At 39.8% G+C, this 22,248-nt stretch overlaps 1 protein-coding gene across 7 annotated transcripts in view; it reads right to left on the bottom strand.

Annotated features, from left to right (window-relative positions):
- The window catches only part of SCN8A (sodium voltage-gated channel alpha subunit 8), a 216,483-nt gene that overhangs the window by 117,846 nt on the left and 76,389 nt on the right, over positions 1-22,248 (bottom strand). For 3 of the 7 annotated variants that reach the window (XM_063712148.1, XM_054527257.2, XM_054527252.2), the window contains exons 3-6: positions 6,324-6,441; positions 4,187-4,277; positions 3,426-3,554; positions 1,549-1,640 (exon numbers count right to left, since the gene is read on the bottom strand). The exons of 1 other annotated variant lie outside the window; for it this stretch is intronic. In XM_063712148.1, coding sequence (XP_063568218.1) covers positions 1,549-1,640; positions 3,426-3,554; positions 4,187-4,277; positions 6,324-6,441 — 430 coding nt within the window. Of the gene's footprint in view, positions 1-630; positions 1,521-1,548; positions 1,641-1,795; positions 1,888-3,425; positions 3,555-4,186; positions 4,278-6,323; positions 6,442-22,248 lie in introns of those variants that run through there. 3 more of the 7 variants (XM_054527251.2, XM_054527254.2, XM_054527256.2) reach the window with 3 other exon arrangements.

Raw genomic sequence — 22,248 nt, 5'->3', positions numbered from 1 at the left:
AGTGGTTCACGCCTGTAATCCCAGCACTTTGGGAGGCTGATGCAGGAAGATTGCTTGAGCCCAGGAGTTGGCAGCCAGCCTGGGCAACACATAGGGAGACCCTGTCTCTACAAAAAAATTTTTTTAAAAAAGAGCTGGGTGTGATGGCATGCACCTGTGGTCTCAGCTACTTGGAAGGCTGAGAAGGAAGGATCACTTGGGCCCTGGAAGTCAAGGCTGCAGTGAGCCATCACCGTACCACTCCAGCCTGGGCAACAGAGTGAGACCCTGTCTCTAGAAAATAAAAATAAATTTTAAAAAGAGATATATTTCTGAGTCAGCCACAAGGGGAAGAGCCATGTAATAGGAATAGGATAAGAATAGGATGCCTCTGTTTTTTTTCCACATTCCTATTTCTACGAAACTGCTGTGGAAAGCCTGGTCTCTACGGAGTCTTCCTTGAAAACCCATGACCACAACTAACGTCCAAAGAGCAACAACACAGTCTTCACCTCTGCCAAGTTACTGCCAGTTTATCTTAGGCTCACAATACTAACAAAAATATCTTTCCTTTAAGATTTCAAGACTGGTCTCTAGAAAGATAAGTATTACCCAGTAGCAATGATTTAAATTAAATTAAGGAATCTTAACCTGGGGTCCATGGATGGGCTTCAGGGGGGTCTGTGAACTTTCATCTGATTCTCAAAGGGATCCAAAACCTTCAAAAGGTTAAGAACCACTGGGCTAGCTCAACCAGAACCAAAAAGAAAAAGGCACAAATTTTAAAGAGGTTGTCAGTCAACTAACTCTCAACCCACCCACTGATTCTGTTTTTCCCCCTCAAACCTCTATACTTTTTGTTGCCCATACCTTTAGTTGTATCTTATCTTACCTTTGATTTTTTTTTAACAGTGCCTGCATAAGCTTTCATTGGGATTTATGTTTGAGAATGAACCCTGAATATGTACAGTAGATGTCTACTGGTTCTTATTCTAGTGAGACAGATAGCAGTAGAACATGATAGACAGTGATTATTTAAGTGCAGTTCACTAACTCCAAGTCTCTTAAATTTGTCTCTGATACTGGATTAATTGGGTAGATCTCTTCTGTGATTAAAAAATTTCATTAATACAGTAATAGTAAATGTATAATTCTTTGAATAACGTCCCATCAGCAAACCATGCGATAGGAAGCCTAGAAATCACAAGCAATGAAATGACGGCAAATGTCAAAATTACTGTAATTCCATGGAGCCAGGAAGCAAATGATTTATATACAAAGAGACAGCTAGCTCTGTGACAATTTTTTCAAATATGGTGAGATCCAAGTGATTCTTAAGCACGTGCTTTTTCAATAGCATGGATGGAATGGGGGCTGCATGCCTGGCAAGCACTCAGAGAAAACTGCCTGAGGACCCAACGGCCATTCCAGAGAATGTCTCCCAGGAAAAACATGCAGAATGCAAGGCCATTATCAACTGTACTGATGCTGCTTTAGAATGGTGGACAAAATGAATGGAGGAGAAAGAGGAGATGTGGCAAAGTCAGTCTTATGTACAAATTTTCTCACCTGGAATTACAGAGATAGTTTTCAAAGCTCGGAGAACCCTGAATGTTCTCAGCGCTGAGACATTGCCCAGGTCCACAAACTCTGTCACATATCTGTAGTAAGGGAGGTCACACACAGACACAAGTGACAAACACAGACACAAACACAAACACCAAAGGAAAAAACAAAACCACAACAAAACAAAAAGTACAATACGTCACATCAGGGCCCTATCCCAACACCTAACACCAACCCCGGACCATCTTACCTGGGATTACCGAAATAGTTTTCAAAGCCCTCAGTACCCTGAAAGTGCGTAGAGCTGAAACATTGCCTAGGTTTACAAACTCTGTTATATACCTGCAGAATCAAACCAAAGTTAACTTGTAATGGTACCACTGGGCGAGGGTTTGAGAATGGGGGGAAGAAAGGGTCTTATATACAAACTATGGTTTCATTTTTTTTCCTTGAAAAAGAAAAGCCTCAAAATACAAACATTTAAGGAACATTTGTTTTTAACTGGGTAAGAAGAATTCAAAAGTATATTAGAAAGGAGGTTTTTGGGATTTACTCCTTTAATCAGCATAGTAATGTGCTGATCCCAATCAGAATGGCTTTACTGTCAGCCCATTCACATTTTTTAGTAAAAAGGAAGGCCAGGAGGTATCAAAGACTTATGTCCCCAGGTTTTGTGAACAATTTCTTAAGAGAGGGAGACAAATTTCTGCAGCAGGAGCCCCACAAAAACAAATCTACATTAAAGTAACTCCCTAGCTGACAATGGCAAAATTGACTAAATGTCTGTATATATGACTTAATCAAGAATTGCAATCATATGATTGTAGTCATGTCTATAAACGAAGTTTTGGCCTGTGACATACAAAAGCAGGGCTCAGGAAAATCCAAATCATGGGATCAGAGCAAATATTGTGTTAAGTGCTCATTTTAATTACAAGCTCTGTGCCTAGCAAGGACACTTAAAAATTTTAAATGAACACCAATGTGTATTCATAATGCTAGAAAGTAAGACATTGCCTTTATATAACAGAAAGTCAGCTTCAGTTTCAAGTATTCGATGCATATCATTTATTCACATTTTACAGTTGAAATATATCTTTCCACCAGATGCTCAGATCAATACATATTCAAATGCACTCTTTCTTACACATCATGCATACACGCAAAACCTATACACCACCCCCACTACACTCTCAAACCACAAAACGCTTTCCCAACCTGGAAATAAAAATATTAAAATCTGCTATAACTCTTCTATCATCAGCTAAGTTTCCCAAAGATACATTTTTATTGCTAAAACAACACAAATGAGCAAGAGCAGTAACATACCAATGTGGAGTTACACTGATCTTGAGCAATAGTTCGAAATTCTGGTTAGTAACTCTTCAGGAAGTGCCAGTGTGGATACCTTGGCTCATGTTTTGACTCTAAAATGTTCTCTGAAGTCTGCAACACCTGGCCAGCCTTATTAAATTACATACAGTAAGACATACCCAGGAAACTAATTTTCAGCTGAAAGTTTACAACTAAAAAATTTCAAGTCTTCACAGAGGCCTTGTAATGATAGGTGTGCAAACCGTGATCGTTACAAGGAGGAATAAAATACGAGAGAGTGCCAATGGGAAATCACCTCCTCCTTTCTCTCCCAGCTGTAAAGCCTCTGCTTGCCTTCTCCCACATAAACACATTATCATTGCCTGAACCACAAGAGGCCCTCACAAGCAAGAATCATAGACATAAGCCCATAGGGCCTTACATGGTTATCCATTAATTCCTCATACAGCTGTGTCCACAAATGCACACTTACAAACAGACCCAGGAGTACAACTCCACACATAGAATCACACCCAGAACACCAATAAAGTAAGGGGAGAACTTACGCCATCATGATGACACTGAAATCTAACCAGTTCCATGGATCCCGTAAAAAGGTAAAGCCATCTATGCAGAAACCTCTTGCAATGATTTTCACTAGTGATTCAAATGTATAAATCCCTGTGAATGTGTACCTGTCAAAGAAATGAATAGCTTGAGGTAATTTCTGGACAGAAACTTTAAATGAACCTTTTAAGTTAGCACTTGCCTGAAGTGTTGCTTCAACTAAGAGAGACAAAACAGAAAGGGCACAGCCAATGCAGCAGGAAGGAAGTGAGAAGGAGAAAGAAATGCTTTGAATGAAACTTACTGAAATGCACAAACTAAGACCTTTGGAATGTTGTACTGGGTCCTGAATTGTATTCCAAGGAAGTAACTGTGCTGCTATCTAGTACATGATCATTTTGAAGAAGGTAAGGAGGCCCCCCAGAGCTGTTTTTAACCTTAGAGAAGTCAAAAAACAGGGAAACCTAAAATTGGAGAAAACAGTATCACCAGGAACTGAGGATACAAGATGGTGATGGGGCTGCATGGCAACGGCACTGCCTGGCACAGGAAAGGGTGGAGTGAAGGGCAGTAATTTCTAGAGTTGACTTTTAGGGAAGGCTATTTCCTAAATTCCACATGTACTTTCAGCCTTCTCTGTGAAATAAAGAGAGGCAATAACTAATTTTTTTTCTCCTTGAGGGGTAAACTGTGGCAAAGCAAGATTCAGTGACTAAAAATATTTAAAACAAACAAGCACACAAATAAATGAGTTACTTACTCCACATTCTTCGACCAGTCAGGAGGGTTACTAAAAGTCATGAATACACAGTTGGTCAAAATAGTGCACATAATGATCATGCTAAATACTGTAGAGAAGAGTCAAGGGGCAATATTAAAATCTGGCCTGCCTTTTGTTTTCTCAAAAAACAAACACATTTCCATTGGGTATCAGATCTAAATCAATAACCTGAAAGATGAAGCACAGAAGAGAAAAACGCAAGATGACGATGAAAACTGTGGTCACCACCATAAACACAGAATACCACTGTGAACTTTGGATGGATGGGGCAGGACGGCTACTCTCCTTCTTTCAAAAGGGCCGTCACTGTTCTACTCCCTTTGGATGAAACATGTTCCCCTAACCACTTTTCAGCTCAACTACAGACTAGGCCTCTAAATGTTTTTTGCACTTAGTACAATACCTTTGCACTTTCTCAACCAAAGTTGTCAGATAAGAAAATCAATTAAATCTATATGACTAGGTATTCATTTATTGGCAAGTTAATTATCTTACATAGCTAGTTATTTGAAAATCTACATGCAATGGTTCACTTTTTTTCCACAGTTGTTGTTCTTTTTTAAGAGACAAGGTCTCTCTATGTCGTCCAGGCTGGTCTTGAAGCCCTGGGCTCAAGTGATCCTACATCCTCAGCCTTCTAAAGTGCTAGGATTACAGGCCTGAGCCATCATACCCAGCCTTCCCTAGTCCTTCTAAAGGGCTGAATTGTCTTTGGGGGCAAGGCATCAGCCAATACAGCCCATATGTGTTGAATATGTCCAATGTGGGAAACCAGTTGCGGCGTGTTAGGTAAAGATTTCAAGGACATCTGCACCACCACACTTCTGAAGATTAGGTAATAAGAGCAAAATCCATTCTGAAAGTGTCCAGGAATGTTTATGGATAGAAAACCATACTGCCATTTCATTTCCATCCAGAATTTTTCTCAGGCCTTTCTGTTCTTGTCTCTGAGAAAAATTAAACTATTTTAGGTCAGCACAAATTACTCAAACTCTAACTGTCACTTAACAGGCCTGGGAGCAATATCCCACTTGCCACTAATTCACTCTCTCTTGTTAATGGCATTCACTATCTTTATTCTACCAGTGGAGTTTTAAAAAGAGAAAATATTTCTTACAGCTGGATTTTTTTTTCTTCATTACAGCTGGATTTGTCTTCATGCTTTTTGGAACCAGAAGAGAAAAAACACTCCATCTTCTGATCCAACAGAAAGGAAGAAGTCCATTGTGAATTATTTATTTCCTTATAAAACTTGAGGTTTCAGAAGTGTGTTGCTTATAAACTACAGATTTCACAACCATGTTGCTAAATTCTTAAGAGTTAATAAAATGTGGCAAAAGCTTCTAAACCAATTCGCCAAGTTGTCACTGCTGGCTTCCTCATCCTACTTGGAGGATACAATAATCTTTGAAGCATGGGACTACATGCTGTTAAATATCAACCAGCCATGGAAGTTTCAAGTCACCATGCAACATCACTAAATCCATCAAATAATTTTTCATTTGCCACATGCACTCTCCTATGTTAATAAGGTGTAACTCAGGCCACTTGAATAAATTGGCATTTTTCTATTTAAGGCGAGTAAAAATACCAGAAAAAATTTCTATTTATCCTACAATCTGCATCTAAACCTCTGTAACAAGGAGGTTATTTCATCTGAGAACTATCTCACTTTCTAAGCTCACTGCTCAAAAAATTTTTTAAAAATTCAAAGCTGATTTCTAAAGCGTTCATCCAACTATTTGTAACTCAAGAAGTACTTTCAAAAACCTCTAATAATGGTTTTTAATATATTAAGCTGAATAGTTGGCCACAGAATGAAATCACTGAAGTCTGAGTACTAAATAAAGTTAAGATTTCAACAAAGGTTATTTTAATTTGTCCATACAATGATACCAACAAAATTTCAGATTCCCACAATATCATCCTAAGGAAAAAAAAATAATTTGCTGAAGCTTAGCTTGGGATGTGGCAGGAGTTCACTCTTAAACCTCTGACTGATGAGCTAGTTAACTACACTCTCAGTAAAAAACTTAACATATAATCCAGTTGTCAAATATTGGAAAGGTAAACATGCAATTGCTGCACTCACTCCACATTTGCCGAAAAGGATATGAATGTATCAAAATTTTAATAGCTATTCTTCTTATCAGGTTAAAAGGACTTAAAATGTACAAGGCAGGCGTGGCACTAAATCTGAAGAGAGTTTTCCCTCTGTTTAATACTACAAAGGTCTGTGGAGAAAGAAAAAGAGAGAAATTATTAAAGCATGGGTATGAGTCACCACATGAAACAACGATTTCTAGGTAAGGAATACATAAACTCAAAAGTCTTTAATAATTTTTACTTCCCAAGTTGGTTTTTAAACAAGCAACCTTAACACAATGTTTGCCCCACCTCCCTCCCTCTGCCCTGCCCAGATTATAATACAAATAGCTGGCGCAATCTTGGCAGTTTTACAGAATAAACTTGTTTCTTTCAGAAACAGGCCATTTGAATCATACCTAAGCTTCTATGCCAGCTCTGTACATGATACTGAAGTTCATTAATTTAGGATTCATTCACTCAACAAATATTGACTGGACATCTACTATGTGCCAGACAGTGTTCTAGGTGCTTGGGAATGGTCAGTGAACAAGATAGTCTTGGCCCAAAGAGTTTAAATTCTAGTGGGAAAGACAAACAATAAATAAAAACCGTAATGAATGAGTAAATCATATAGGCTGTGCTACACAGAAGACAACAAGTGCTATGGGAAAAGGAGGAAGAACAGGGAGAGGAAGATCAAGAATGCTGGAGTCAAGGGATGGGTGAATAAAGAGGCAACAGTTTTAAAGAAGGCGGTCAGGATAAGCCTATTGAGAAGAGAGATTTCAGCAAAGACTGGAAGGAAGTGAGAAATGTTCTTCATTCAATCAATATTTACTTACCAATATTCAATCTGCTTTATATGGCTTTCAAGAGCCCCCAATAGCAGCCTTGCCAAAATAATTAAATCATATTTCCCAGCATGAATGTTCCCATCTAGCCAAACTAGCTCATGTCCTCGGAACAGGTTCTCGTAATTCATAACGTTGGCCTTTGTTTATGTGGCTCATTCTACCCAGAATGCCCTGTCTTCTGAATTCAATTGAATTAAAATATTTTGAGCATCTATTCTGCGCCAAGCATTGTGCTAATTACCAGGACACAACATTCAATAAAACTGTACTTTTAAGGAAGACACATATGTGAGCTAGTAATTATGATGCAGGGTAAGTACAAAGTTCAAAAACAAAAATATGCATAATGTATGAGAGGCAGCAGGAGGGAGAGATTTTTTTCCCCTTGGCTGGGAAATAAAAAAGAGAGTGAGCTGGGAAGTTCACAAAGGAAGGTAACTAATATTTGGAAGGGGCTTTAAAGGATAAACAAGAATTAAGAAAAATTAATTGGGCAGATTTAGGGAGAAGGGATGGAAAGGTAAGGGAACAAAAATCACATGTATGAAAGCATAGTAGCATGTAGCTGCAGGTTTTTTTCAGGGAATTGACCAGTAATTCAGTGTTGATGGAGAATAAAATAGGGAAGAGGGAGAGCAGACTGTGAAGTTGAGAGATGCAAGGGCCTACTAGACTACAAGTTCCTAAGGAGACAGGCCAGTGGCAGATACATAGTCCTAACATCTCACTGTGTGAGTGAAAGAGCAAATGGCCAAATAAATGCTAGTCATTTTAAGTAGTTTTTTATTTTTAAATTTTGGAGCAATGCATGCTCATAATTTTTTTAAAAGAAAAAAGGAACATAAGACCAAGTTCCATCTCATTACCTAATGATAACCTTTGATGCCAGTTTTTGTATATCCTTCTAGAAATTTTCTATGTAAACAAAAGCATACATCTATGTCCTTAAAAAGTCTCTCTCACATGGGATTGTTCCATAAATACTCTTCTGTACCTTGCATTAAAAAATGAACCCCCACAAAGAAGAGCCCAGGACCAGATGGTTTTGCTGATGAATTCTACCAAACGTTCAAAGAATTAAACAAACTCTCCCACAAAATAGAAGAGAATAGAACATTTCTAAACGCATTCTAAAGGCCAGTATTACCTTGATACAAAACCAAAGACATCATAAGAAAACTCTATACTAACATCCCTTATGAATATAGACACAGAGCCTCAACAAAAATGCCAGCAAACCAAATCCAGTAGCATATAAAAAAGAGTTGCACACCATGACCAAGTGGGATTTATCCCAGAAATGCAAAGATAGTTTAGCATTTGAAAATCAACCAATGTAATGCAACATATTAATAAAGGAGAAAAACCACATGATCATCTTAATAGATGCAGAAAAATGCATTTGACAAAATTCAACACCTTTCATAATAAAAGTACTCAACAAACTAGTAATAGAGGTCCTTCTTAACCTGATACAGGTCATTTATGAAAAGCCCCCACCTTTTTTTTTTTTTTAGCCTCCATCCCCTACAATTAGGCTTTTGGTTGAGGGAAGGAACCAATCTTAGGCTTCCCTCCACAGTTCCAAAATAATGATCAGTCTATGTACTCCCAATACACAGTATTAGTGGATGTTTTTTAAAGTTCTTTTCTTATCTTCTATTCTTTCCTTTCCTAATCTACCAGAGTCACGTCATTCTCTTCCCAATGGAAAAGTATTGAGCTAGATTCATTCTACAAACGCCCACTACACCATCCCTAGTGTTTGACATTGTACTGCAGTGAAATTCTTCCTGTAATGGAGCATACTGGTTCTGGTGGGATATGCTGCAGAAAAAGCCTAATCCTAAAAGCAGAGAAGTAGGAGACCTAGGGTTCACCTGAAACACATCGAGGGCTGAGCTATAGCTCTTCCATATCTTGGCTTCTCGAAGAAACAAACAGCCCAGGGCTTCCCCCAAACCCCTTCTCTGAAGTACTTGTACCTCTCTGTGTTTCTATAGCAACTCCCTCTATGAAAATAGCCTTTTAAATAACCTCCTCATTCAACCTCATGAGGTTCCCATGAAGTATGGGTGAAGGAGGAATTATTATCCTCTATACACTTTACAAAAGCTCAGGAGAGGAACACCACATATCAAAGGTCACGCAGCAAAGAGCAGCATGTTATGCTGAGCTTCGAGCCTCTCAACAGCTTCTATTGTGCCAGATTGGAAGGCAGTTCAGTGGCAATGTGGCAAAGAATGAAGTTGGTGTGGGAGACAAATTCTCTGGTGAATGAGAAATTTGAGTCGCCGGGGTAGATAGGGCAGCTAAGCAACAATGAAAGAAGCACTGGCCCATGCCCCAAGACCTAAAAACCACCAGGCCAGGCCTTTACAAAATCACCTACAAAACCTCTCCTTAGGAGACAGGCAACAGGATTTTTATTTTTTAATTATTATTATTATTTTTTTGACACAGAGTTTTGCTTTTGTTGCCCAGGTTGGAGTGCAATGGTGCAATCTCGGCTCACTGCAACCTCCGCCTCCCAGGTTCAAGCAATTTTCCTGCTTCAGCCTCCCCAGTACTTGAGATTACAGGCACCCGCCACCATGCCCGGCTAATTTTTTTGTATTTTTAGTAGAGACAGGGTTTCACCATGTTGGCCAGGCTGGTCTTGAACTCCTGATCTCGGATGATCCACCTGCCTCAGCCTCCCAAAGGGCTGGGATTACAGGCATGAGCCACCGTGCCCGGCAGGATTTTTAAAAGTAATGTACTCTATACTTTCCATTTTTCTTGTCTCTTGGTTTGGTCGTGATGGAAATATAGGTCTAGAGGTAGCATGGAGGGTATTTCCTATCACCGAATCAGTGCCTGCAGTGCTTGGCATACAGCAGGTGCTTCATAAATGTCTGTTGATTGGTTCATGAACAAATGCTTATGTTGTTTTAGGTTAGGGAAAAGGAGAAGAAGAAAAACAAAAGGAAGCCATTAGGAAATGGAAACTGTTACACCTTGGTTGAAGAAAAACTAGGAGGTAGTAGGATTCTGAATTAGGATCAGTCATGAGCTGTCAAGTGGGAGACTGATGATTCTGGGGGAAACTAAGCATCTTTAGTGAATTCAAAAACTATTATTTTATAAGCAGAAGGCTTTACTAAGGACATTTGATGTGTGAAATAGAAATTTCTTAATTAATTTGGGTACTGAGTGTTGCACTTAAAATAAAACTCATTTACCATCACCCCTTTCTAAATATTTACACCTTATATCTTCATCAAGTATAAAAACAGTTCTTCTTTCTATTAACAAAAATAAACATCTAGCACACTAAACTCCTGAAATGAAGGTAAATCTCCCATACTTTCGTAGGAAATTGTATTACAATAAAACGTTTTATTATTGAAATAATTAGATTTACAGATAATTTGCATGCTATTTTTCACAATGGATCTTTTTTGAAAAGCAAGATAGTCCACCTCTAAGCGCAGCACTTTGGGAGGCCGAGGTGAGTGGATCACGAGGTCAGGGGTTCAAGACCAGCCTGACCAATATGGTAAAACCCCATCTCTACTAAAAATACAAAAATTAGCCCGACATGGTGGCACGCACCTGTAGTCCCAGCTACTCTGGAGGCTGAGGCAGGAGAATTGCTTGAACCCAGGACGCAAAGGTTGCAGTGAGCCAAGACTGCACGACTGCACTCCAGCCTGGGCGACAGAGCAAGACTCCATCTCAAAAAAAAAAAAAAAAAAAAAAGACAAGCAAGATAGTCTTTGGACAAACACAAGTGCTCAAAGCTTAGGAATTTCCCTTTTAATACTGGGGCTTGCAGTAGTTACACAAGAAAGAGATAAGTAATATACCCGGCACCAGCAAGCTTTTTCTGAAAGGGCACAGGCAGTCAATACTGCAGGCTTTGTAGGCCATACAGTGTCTGTTAAAACAACTTACTCCTGTAACTGTGGTGTATAAGTAGCCATAGACAACATGCAACCCAACAAAAGTGGCTGTGTTTCAGTAAAACTTTATGGACATAGATATTTAAATTTCGTACCATTTTCACACATCCAACCATTTAAGAATGTAACTACTCTTAGCTTGTGGGCCATACAAAAACAGATGGCAAAGCTGATCTGCCCCAAGGGATACACTAATACTAGTTCCTGACTAAGTCCAGACTGACTGCATAAGAATCATCTGACTAGCTTTCTATTTTGTCTTATCTTTTTATTTTTTGTAGAGACAGGGTCTTGCTATGTTGTCCAGGCTGGTCTCGAACTCCTGGCCTCATGCAATCCTCCTGCCTTGACCTCCCGAAGTGCTGGGATTATGATTATAGGTGTGAGCCACTGCACCTGGGATGAGTAGCTTCTTTTTTTTTTTTTTGGAGACGGAGTCTCGCTCTGCTGCCTAGGCTGGAGTGCAGTGGTGTGATCTTGGCTCACTGCAACCTCCGCCTCCTGGGTTCATGCCATTCTCCTGCCTCAGCCTCCCGAGTAGCTGGGACTACAGGCGCCCACCACCATGCCCAGCTAATTTTTGTATTTTTAGTAGAGACGGGGTTTCACTGTGTTAGGCAGGATGGTCTCGATCTCCTGACTTCATGATCCACCTGCCTCAGCCTCCCAAAGTGCTGATATTACAGGCGTGAGCCACCGCGCCCGGCCTGGGCTGAGTAGCTTTTTAAAAAACACAGTCATAAATCCCTTCTCCAGGTGTTCTATTAAATAAGGGTGCAGAATCCAGGAATCTGTGCTCACCAGATTAGGGGAACCACTAGATCATCTCTCAGGTCATGTGCTAAAACATTTGTGTTCTCCTTCTTCCCTGCCTCTACCTAACTGTATGGCCTGGCTGGGCCACTGCATGTCTCTAGGTCTCATTTTCCTCGTCTATAAAATAAGAGAGAGGGCTGCCTGATGGGCATACTCAGGTCCTTTCCAGCACTGATATCTGTAATTCTACGATTTAGAAAATTCACAGAGCATCCAGGATTAAGTGCAACAAAGCAGCAAACCATAAATTTGAGGAGAAAGCCTATTATTATTTATTCTTTCACATTTTATCCTTGTAGAACTCTCTTGAGTTAGTTATTCTGCTTCCTTATGTTGAAGTCTGTCAAGTCCAGGGTCAACAGGGCTTGATAGTACCATACTTACGTCAGCAGGGGGGAGCACAGAGCAGCCCCAAGGCAGAACTGCATCACACAATGCTTTTCCCTGCACTATCTCCCCTACTTTTATCCCCTGTTCTCAGGAGAACAGTGAATATGGGAGAATGGAAAGGAATGACTGGTGATGGGTTGACTTTGAGAGAGATATACGTATATATGTTTCACATGGCGGATTAAACGTTTGTAATCATTGTTAAACTGCTGGTGGGAATCCAGAAAAGGACATTTGTCCTCTCTTGTTCAACACTACGCTCTAACGCCAGATCCTTCAAAGCCTAGATGTAGTGGAAAGGACAGCAAGCTTTGGGTTTTTACAATACTTGTTAAACAACAATCACTTGGTGCCCATGAAGTCCAATAATATTTTACCTAATCTGTCTCAAATTAGATCTTTGTGAAGTAAATGAGTTAAAAGGGAAATTGAAATTGGATTGCGGTTACTGCCCAAGGGGAAATATTAGTTTACAACAACAGCCACTGAATGTGTTTCAGCACAAGGCCCATTAAGAGCGGTAGAACAGTTCTTAATGAGTTATGGCATGGAGTATTAATAAATGTGTCATGTGGCACAAAATGAGCCTTCTGAAAAGCACAGGCTTTTCATTTCTAATTAGCAATGCGGGGCTTGGAGCACACAATGTAGGAGCATTGCCATTGTTAACTCAGGGTAAGATATCTTCTCTTTGGGGCCCACTATTAGGGGAAGGAACATTGTGCACGGCCAGGTAGAGCACGTTCATATACATACCAAACAAATCCTAGCATACTGCAAATGCAAAACAATAAACACACAGTCATCACAGTACTGCAGTACAGCTAGTTTGTTAGCATGTCTCCACCGCATCCCAAGACTGAAATAATTTTTTTAGTCACACAAAAAGTGTAAATTTAAAAAAAACAGGATGGGCTCACATCTGTAATCCCGTAATCTCAGCACTCTTGGAGGCCAAGATGGGGAGACTGCTTGAGCCCAGGAGTTCGAGATCAGGCTGGGCAACATGGCAAAACTCCATCTCTACAAAAAAAAATAAAAAAAATTGCTGGGAATGGTGGCATGTGCCTGTAGACCCAGCTTACTTAGGAAGCTGAGGTGGGAAGATCGTTTGAGCCTAGGAGGTTGAAACTGCAGTGAGCTCTGCTCTCCAGCCTGGGAAACAGAGCAGGAACCTGTCTCAGTAAAATAAAATAAAATAAAATAAAACAAAACAAAACAATAAAGGATGCATATACATGAAAAGACTTTATATAGAAGAGTACTCAATGCAGGGGTGGAGCATACCATAGAAGAGAAAGCTTCTTCGAGAAATATTTATTATCCACCCCTGGTTTGCTGTGAAACACATGGCCCAGGAGAGAAGCTCTTCACTCAACCAATTCTCCCATCCTAAGAGGTCAACATCTCAACTAGGGCAAAGGTAATCTGCAGGCATCTGATGAGCTTCTGGCTATAATGAACACCTAGGGGCTCAGAGATTTAGCTAATCAACAAGAGGGCAGCTGGGAACCTTTGAGTCTATCTGACTATAATTATTATTGGCAATGACTTATGACTGTCCCTAGATCTTAACTGTTTTGATCTCTGGAACTAACTGGTCCTCTCATTTTTAGCCAACTTCTCTGGCCTTAAATTCTTGCCTGCCTAAACAAAATATATGTACTTTATTCCCCCAGGCCTATGCACCTCTTCTGAACTAGGCAACTGGCCAGTTGTTCATTAATCAACAGCAATTTGGCATTCATTTCTGAGTATGCATACAGCCAATATAGCAAGCAACAAATAAGTGTCTTTTCAAAATTTCCCTGGTTTAATAATGGAAAATATAATGCAGAATCTAAACAGATTCTATATCAGGCTAGGAAGCTGTTCAGAAACAAATGACCTGTTATGTAAAAATGACTACGCCATGTTGAAAAGAATCCTGATTTATGCTAATCTGCCTAGTGAATTCCTCAAGTAAAATTACAACATAGGTTATGTTATATAGCCCCAGTGTGTCCCAGGAAAGGCTCCAGCAAAGGCATAACTGGAATGCATTTCCAGAGTACCCGTGTCCTGGTACTATCCAGCTCCCCTTAGAAATACTAAACCAAAGCAGGACATAAGGACACCAGCAAAATTTTTCCTTAGGCGTGTACTTCTATTTGAGCTGCATGACTATTTAGAAACATCATTTTCCACGCCTTTATTACACTATACTGAGAACGGAGCAAAAGAGACCTCTAAATCCCGTATTTTAAAAATTCCTTCTTAGTGACCGATAATTTTACCTGTGAGTCTATTTGAAGAAATAATAACATTCAATATTTATTAAGCATTTACTATGTGGCAGGCAGGCACCCTACTAAGATACTTTATATAATAATTGTCTCACAACTACTCTATGAGGTAGGTACTATTTTACAGATGATAAAATTGAGGCAGGAGGTTAAGTAACTTGCCCAAGACAACACAGCTATTACGTGGTGAAATTTAGCATTGAACTGAGGCAATCTAACTACAAAGCCTACACTCTTAATTATCATGGCATACTACAATTTTAAAAAGCTTCAAAACTATTATTCAAATCTAACTATTCATTTCACAAACCAGAAACCAAGCACGGAATGCTCTGCCTAAACTAAGGTCACATAACTAGTGAGCAGGAGGAGGGCGGGGGAATTGCCAGGGACTAGATCTCCTGGCTTCTAGTTCTAAACTCTTTTTACTGCACCAGGTCATCTGGTCCAACCCTCAGATCAATGAACGCATCTCCTCTACTTAATAACTTTAACTGTTGCAAAACGGAACCCCCTACGTGTGCTGTTTATGGTCTTTTCTCCAAGTTCAGTTTGATGAAGATAATGCTAGCACCACATCTGCCTGTGGCTTTACAGTTTTCCAGGTGCTTCTGCATACACTTCTTCAGTTGCTTTGACCTTGTAACCCCATGATCTCCAACCCACATTTAGAGTAGCTGCCATCCTTTCTGCTTATGTTCTGGTCACAGGAAGCCATACCTGGCAGAGCAGCAGCACTGTGCACCTGCTTCAATGCTGAGCCAGCACAATGCTGCTTCCCAGGGCAGGGCAGGTCTGACTCTCCTCCATGGCCATTCTTCCTTGTTGTCCTTCAATATAAATTTGACTTTGATCGCCTTCTCCTTTAACCTCTTAAAGTGCACAGACTACAGTTGCTCTAAGCAAAAGCAAAATGCAGGCTTATTATGTAAAGCGTATTAACCCCTCTATTTACTGAATTCATATTCTAGAATCTATTCTCACTCTCCTGTCTCTTAGAAAGCAGCAAAGCAGAGTGGTTTACAGGCTTTGAGGCCAGAAAGACCTGGATTCAATACTCAGCTCTGTTGCTCATTAGCTGTCATGATCTTAGGCAACTTATGTTAAGGTTGCTAAGGCTCAGTTTTCTTATTGATAAAGTGGGTGCCATCAATCACTATTCCAATTTTATCAGGTTGTTATAAAGATTAAATGAAGGGTCATAAGGAGTCCTTAACACAGTGGCTGGTACAGAACAGGCACTCGTTAAATGTGGTTATGATGCTGCTGCTGCTATCACACGATACTGTCACTCCTTCAGCTCTTTGGCTCCAAACACGGGGTGGCCATTAGAAGACAAGAAGGGGCTGGCCAGGTGCAGTGGCTCACGCCTGTAATCCCATCATTTTGGGAGGCCGAGGCGGGTGGATCACCTGAGGTCAGGAGCTCAAGACCAGCCTGGTCAACATGGCGAAACCCTGTCTCTACTAAAAATACAAAAAAATTAGCCGGGCGTGGTGGTGTGCGCCTGTAATCCCAGCTACTAGGGAGGCTGAGGCAGGAGAATCGTTTGAACCCGGGAGGCGGAGGTTGCAGTGAGCCGAGACTGTGCCACTGCACTCCAGCCTGGGTGACAGAACAAGATTCTCTCTCAAAAAAAAAAAAAGAAGAAGAAGACGACGACGACAACAAGAAGGGGCTAACATTTCTGTTAATTTGGATCCACATACTTGGCACAAGCCTGCAGGACACTAGTGCACAAGTTAGAGCAAGAATCCAGAGCAAGGCTGCACTAGCTCAAAATGGGTCCCAAAGGTTATTTCCAACCTGGGAACTCTGGAAGTGAGAGAAAACAAAACCCCTTAGGATGCACTCATTGGCTCCAACCTGCCTCTAGGCTTTATCTCCTTTCTTACCAAACCACACTCTATGCTTCTGTCACAACTACACTCACTATTTTAAACAATTAAACCTGAGTCATGTCTCTTGGCCTTTATATGCACTGTTCCTCACACCTGAACTACTCTGTCATCTCTTCTCTGACAGGTGAATTTTTTTTTTAACCATACTTTAACACTTAAAGGTCCAGGTCAAAGATCACATCCTCTATGAAGACAGCCCCATTCAACTCTCTTCAGTAGAACTGTCCTTCCCCCTGTGTGTCCCTTTAACACTTGTACTTACTTCTATTAGAGCAGTTAACACAGAATATTGTTATTGAGGTTTACATACCAGTATCTCTCACTGGACCCTGAGATCTGTGAAGGGGAGGGGTTTATCTTCCATCTACTATGATTTTCTCAGCTTAGCAAGCAGAGTACATAATGTGATGCCTATCTGGCACAAGGTAGACAGTTCATACATGTTTGTTGAATATATGAATCTCTTCTTTCATAAAGAAACACTATAGCTAAAATCACCCAACCTTTAACTATATCCAACTTTCTTCTGGGTGCCCAGTTGAAACTATACGGTCACTTTTCTACCCCTTAGCTCATCTACCCATAAAAATTCACTAATTTTAGTTTGAAAAGTCTTCTTTTCTATGTCTCAAATACCATGCTGAAGATATGGTATGAAACAAATGAACTAAACACCACAACGTACAGTTGTTCCTCAGTATCCACAGGGAATTGGCTCCAGGACTCCCAGGGATACCAAAATCCACAGATGCTCAATCCCTGATATAAGATGATATTGTATTTGCACATAACCTATGCACATCCTCCAGTAAATTTTAAATCATCTCTAGATTACTTATAATACTTAATACAATGTAAATGCTTTATAAATAGTTACACTATATTGTTTGGGAATAATTACAAGAAAAAAATGTCTGTACATGTTCAGTACAGATGTGCTTTCTTCCCCAAATACTTTCAGTTGGTTGAATTCTTAAATGTGGAACCCATGGGTATGGAGGGCTGACTATACTAACTTCATATTGAGGCAATGCAAAATGATAGAAAATTCTCTAAAAATGATAGGAAACAAAACCAAAAAAATGATTCTGCAATATGCTGTATATATACAGCAGGGCATGGAAGAAAGACCATGAAGGTGAAATTCACAGATCCCTGGAACAGAAACCTGACTCTACCACATACTAGTTGAGGGAACTTGAGGAAGCAAGTTAATGTTTCTGGAGCCACAACTGTTTCATACTTGTGAAAGCGTGCATCATTACACTGAGATATCCCTAGTATTGGCAATCCTCAGGGACTGAAGAAAATTGGGGAGTCAAAAATGATATCTAGAATTTTGATGGTGCCATCAACTAGGAAAGTAGAATAAAGAAGATAAGCAGGTTTGAGGGGAAGAAAATGAGTTCAATTCTGAATATACTGAGTAACCTGTGGGAAAATCCAGACACAGATGACTGGCAAGGTGTTGAATATTTAAGGAACATTCTAGGCTAGGCTAGAGTCAGGAGTCCTCGAACTGAGGCTGGATGAGATCATCCAGGGAGAATATGCCAACTGAGAGGACATGGGCCAAGAACTGAATTTGGGGGAATATAAACATTTTAGGGAAAGGTTGAGAACATGAAAGAGAAGGAAACATTTGAGATAAAATGAAAATTAGGACAAGGAAGTAAAGAGATATAAGAGTCAGGGAATAATAAATGGTGTCAAACACTGCAGAGAGGTTTAGTGAGTTAAGAACTTAAAAAAAAAATCTTAGACTTGGCCATTTGAGATGTTATTGGGAAGATCTTATAATATCATGAAAGGGGTGAGGATGCAGTCAGGCTTCAAGGATGGAGGAGTGGGTAGATATGTGTATGTGGTGAGTAAACGTTCCTCTTTACAATTTTCAGTGGCATGGGAAGCGATTAGACTAGCTGGGAACAGGAGGTCAAGTGAGGATTCATTAGGATGAGAGAGGCTTTCAGTGTGTTTACAGACTATGGGAAAGGAACCTATATGAGAGGAAAGATGGAAAATACAGAAAAGAGAGAGGGCAACCAAAGGAATGAAATTCCAGAGGAGGTAGAAAGGCACAGGGTCAAAGACAGGGGTGAGGGATTGGTCTTGAACAGTAGATGGGGCACCCTAGTCACTGAAATCAGCACAATCTTTTATTCTAACTTGGTTCCATAGGCCAAACTTTGCAGGCTCAACAGTGTCTGGAATAGAAATGCATCTTCAGAGCTTGTATCAAAAATTCTTCTGGTAAAATCAGAGTTAGCAGAAATTGTCATATGATGGGACAATCCTGATCTTAAGTTGTGTCAAATAGGGTTATATGTAAAGAAACATTTACAACTCATTTGTCAATTTGGAAACAATTCAAAAGAGAAGCATCCCTCTGTAAAATAATAACACAGTTTTCTCTCCTTGACTAAGAAAGCACTTAAAATATGTTTATTGTCAGAGATGATCGATATCATTATAACCTTGAAACATTCTTTAACATTTAAATGGCCATTATTAAATAGTCCCATTCCACAGGTAGATTTTTATTATGATAAGAAGATTTCACAAATCACACCCTGGAGAAACCAACAGAAACTAATTCCTAAAATTACCAATCAGTGGAATTTTATGGCTGAGGTGACTGGCTAATAACACACATCCTAGAATTCAGGTAAAAGCTGTCTATGTCTATACCCTATGTGGCTCAGAACTTTGGAATCACAGCTTAGTACTTGCATGAGAACTTAGGACTGGAGAAAACTGCAAATATTATTGGGAACACAGGTACCCTCCATATCTAACCCGAGTTAAACCTGGAGAAAATGCTGGGTTTCTTTGTAAGCACCCCAATAGCTCACACTGATGCTCAAGTATATTTGATTCCTGTCTGTATAAAAATCCAAGAGGGGCAAATGCTCTCAAAATTGGCTCTTTTAAAGATTACAATTTAGTACTTGCTGAAGGCCTATTTAAGATACTGAATATTCGAGAGACCATATAATCTTTGATTCTTCTGGATTCTCCAAGTTTAGTCTCTGTACCAAATTAGAGCACCATAAGCCTCTAAAGTAGCTGGAACATATTATCTTCATTAATGCACATATCATTATCAGTAATAATTTTATTTCCATATTTGTTTGTTATGCGTTTCCCCAACAAAAAAACTAAGTTCCAACAATGTATATGGCTTGTCTGTTTTGTTCCCAAGGGCACGGAACACAGCCCGGGCATATAGAAAACACTCAGTAACAATTTATCAAATTGTCAAATGAATAATTGCATGCTCGATTCCTTCCTTAACCCTCCATAATCTATCATAAATCATATTGAATTCATCCAATCCCCTTAATTTCCACTCCCACCACTGTAACTCAGACCTTCATTACTTCATAGCTGATCTGACTGTTTCAGTTCTCTTTCCCTCTGGCCCAGCTTACATACTGTCATCCCATTCACCTCTCTAAGCACAGCTATCATCACGTATCCTTACTCCCATTCCAGAACCTTCAGTAGTTCTCTACTGCTTCTCAAACACCACACCTCTGAGTCTAACATTCTAAGCCCTCCAGGATTTGCTCCAGCTCACCCTCCCCAGCCTCATCTTCCACTGCTCCTCAGTCACTTCCCCACATTCCAATCAAATTAGATGACCTGGATTTTTCTTACAGAAATGGTCTATACTGCAACCTGTAAAATAAGTGACATGTTAGCTGTTAGCATAATCTTAATTTTCTAGATTGGAGGAATTGAGATCTTAAATGGTTAAATGGCATGCCCATAATTGAAACATCATTTTGTTTCCTTATATTGTTGGGAAAAAATTTTTAACAACAAAATAAACCAAAGTTTTAAAATATGTAGTTTTTATTTAAAACAGAAAGCAGCATTTAGACTTATTGTGCAAAAGCAGGAAATACAACTTATTAGCAATACTTCAAATCACACCTGATGAACATAAATCCTTCTGTAATGGTCTCTGTGCTGCACACCTGTTGAAAGTGTGTCAGCACAGTTTTGGCAAGGATTTTCTGCCAGGAGCTCATATAGGGCTGCATGTGTGTGTATCACTTAAGCTGATGGCACTAATATTAGTGAAGTAAGGAGAAAATTGCAAACATTATTGGGAACACAGGTACCCTCCACATCTAACCTGAGTTAAACCTGACACCAACTTCTTATCCAATGTAGGACTGAAGATCCTAATGTGTTTTAAAAATTTGAAAGGAGGAATCAGTTCTCCAAGTGTAAGATAATTAAGTTAGGCTACAAGGAAAAAGAGGCCTCTGGGCTGGGCCTGTGCGGGTAGAATATCAAAAGGTAAAACTAAAAGACAGAGTACATTCCAACAGGAAGAGAGGGAGACCAGAAGAACGTGGGTGGGTGGAGGGGTCTTCCACACTAAGGAAACAGGAAGTAGTTTGCCACAGCTAAAATACAATATGTGACAGGCAAAAGCATGAAACACAATTAGAAAGATACAGATATGGGTCTAACTCTATTTTGCAAATATTGTAGGTAAGGAAATTAAAGTGATTTGGCCAAGTACAAACATGAAGCAAAGCCAGAACTAAAACAAGGTTTTATATTCCCAGTTAGGCACTCTTTCCACTATAGTCAGACACCACATAACAATGTTTTGGTCAACAATGTTTGGGATGGTAGTTCCGTAAGATGATTATGAGGCTGAAAAATTCTTATTGCCCAGTGACCTTGTATCTGTCATAAAGTTGTAGCTGTAGCACAATGCATTACCTTTTCTATGTTTAGCTATGTTTAGATACAGAAATACCATGGTGTTTCAAATGTCTACAGCATTGAATATGGTAACATGCTGTACAGGTGTGTAGCCTGGGAGCAAAAGGCTATACCATATAGCCTAGGGGTGCAGTAGGCTACGCCATCTAGATTTGTGTAAGTACACTCTGTGACATTCAAACAAGGATGAAATGGCCTAATGACTCATTTCTCAGAATGTATCCCCATCGTTAAGTGACACATGATTGTATACTATCCTACCATAGGTTGGGGATGGACTATCGCAGATAGGAAATACTCTTCCTTTAAAAAGTAACAAGTGGTAGAAAGGTTAAATAAATTGCCTCAAGGTCACATGTCCAGTTGAATAACTGGCGGTATCGATAATAAGCCCAAGTCCCTGGAATAGCGCACCTCAGAGCTCCTTCACTTGAGAAGATACAATACAGGGGGCTAACATGAATCCTTTCCCCCAGAAGCACTGCTCTTACCACTGCACTTTTTAGGACCTGTCCTATAAACCACAGGGATTATTAAGGAATAAATGAAAATGGAGCTTATTTTTCTTCTATTTGCCTGCCCAGCTTCAGCAGAACTGAGCCAATTGAGGCTGAGAATCAATTAATAAAAAATTAGAAAAGTGGGGAACTAGAAATATGTTGTAATAAATGGAGGGTCAGGAGGCATGAGCTCTAGTCCTGGTTATACCACCAACAGTGGTGTGGGCTTTTGACAAAGTACTTCACCCATAAAATTTATAAAATGAGGAGGATGAACTAGATGATGTCTAAGGCTACCAAATTATAACTTTCTATTATTCTAATAAGTAGATATCTCTTGCAGAAAAAGGTACACCTGAAAAGTTGAAGGTAAACTGAACTTTAGGAAGCTACATATAATTTTTTTTTTTTTTTTTGAGATGGAGTTTCACTCTTGTTGCCCAGGCTGGAGTGCAGTGGCGTGATCTCGGCTCACCGCAACCTCCACCTCCCGGGTTCAAGCGATTCT

Source organism: Pongo abelii, chromosome 10, assembly GCF_028885655.2.
Source record: "Pongo abelii isolate AG06213 chromosome 10, NHGRI_mPonAbe1-v2.0_pri, whole genome shotgun sequence".
In the NCBI taxonomy this organism is placed as follows: domain Eukaryota; kingdom Metazoa; phylum Chordata; class Mammalia; order Primates; family Hominidae; genus Pongo; species Pongo abelii.
This window is presented reverse-complemented; position numbering and strand designations above follow the sequence as displayed.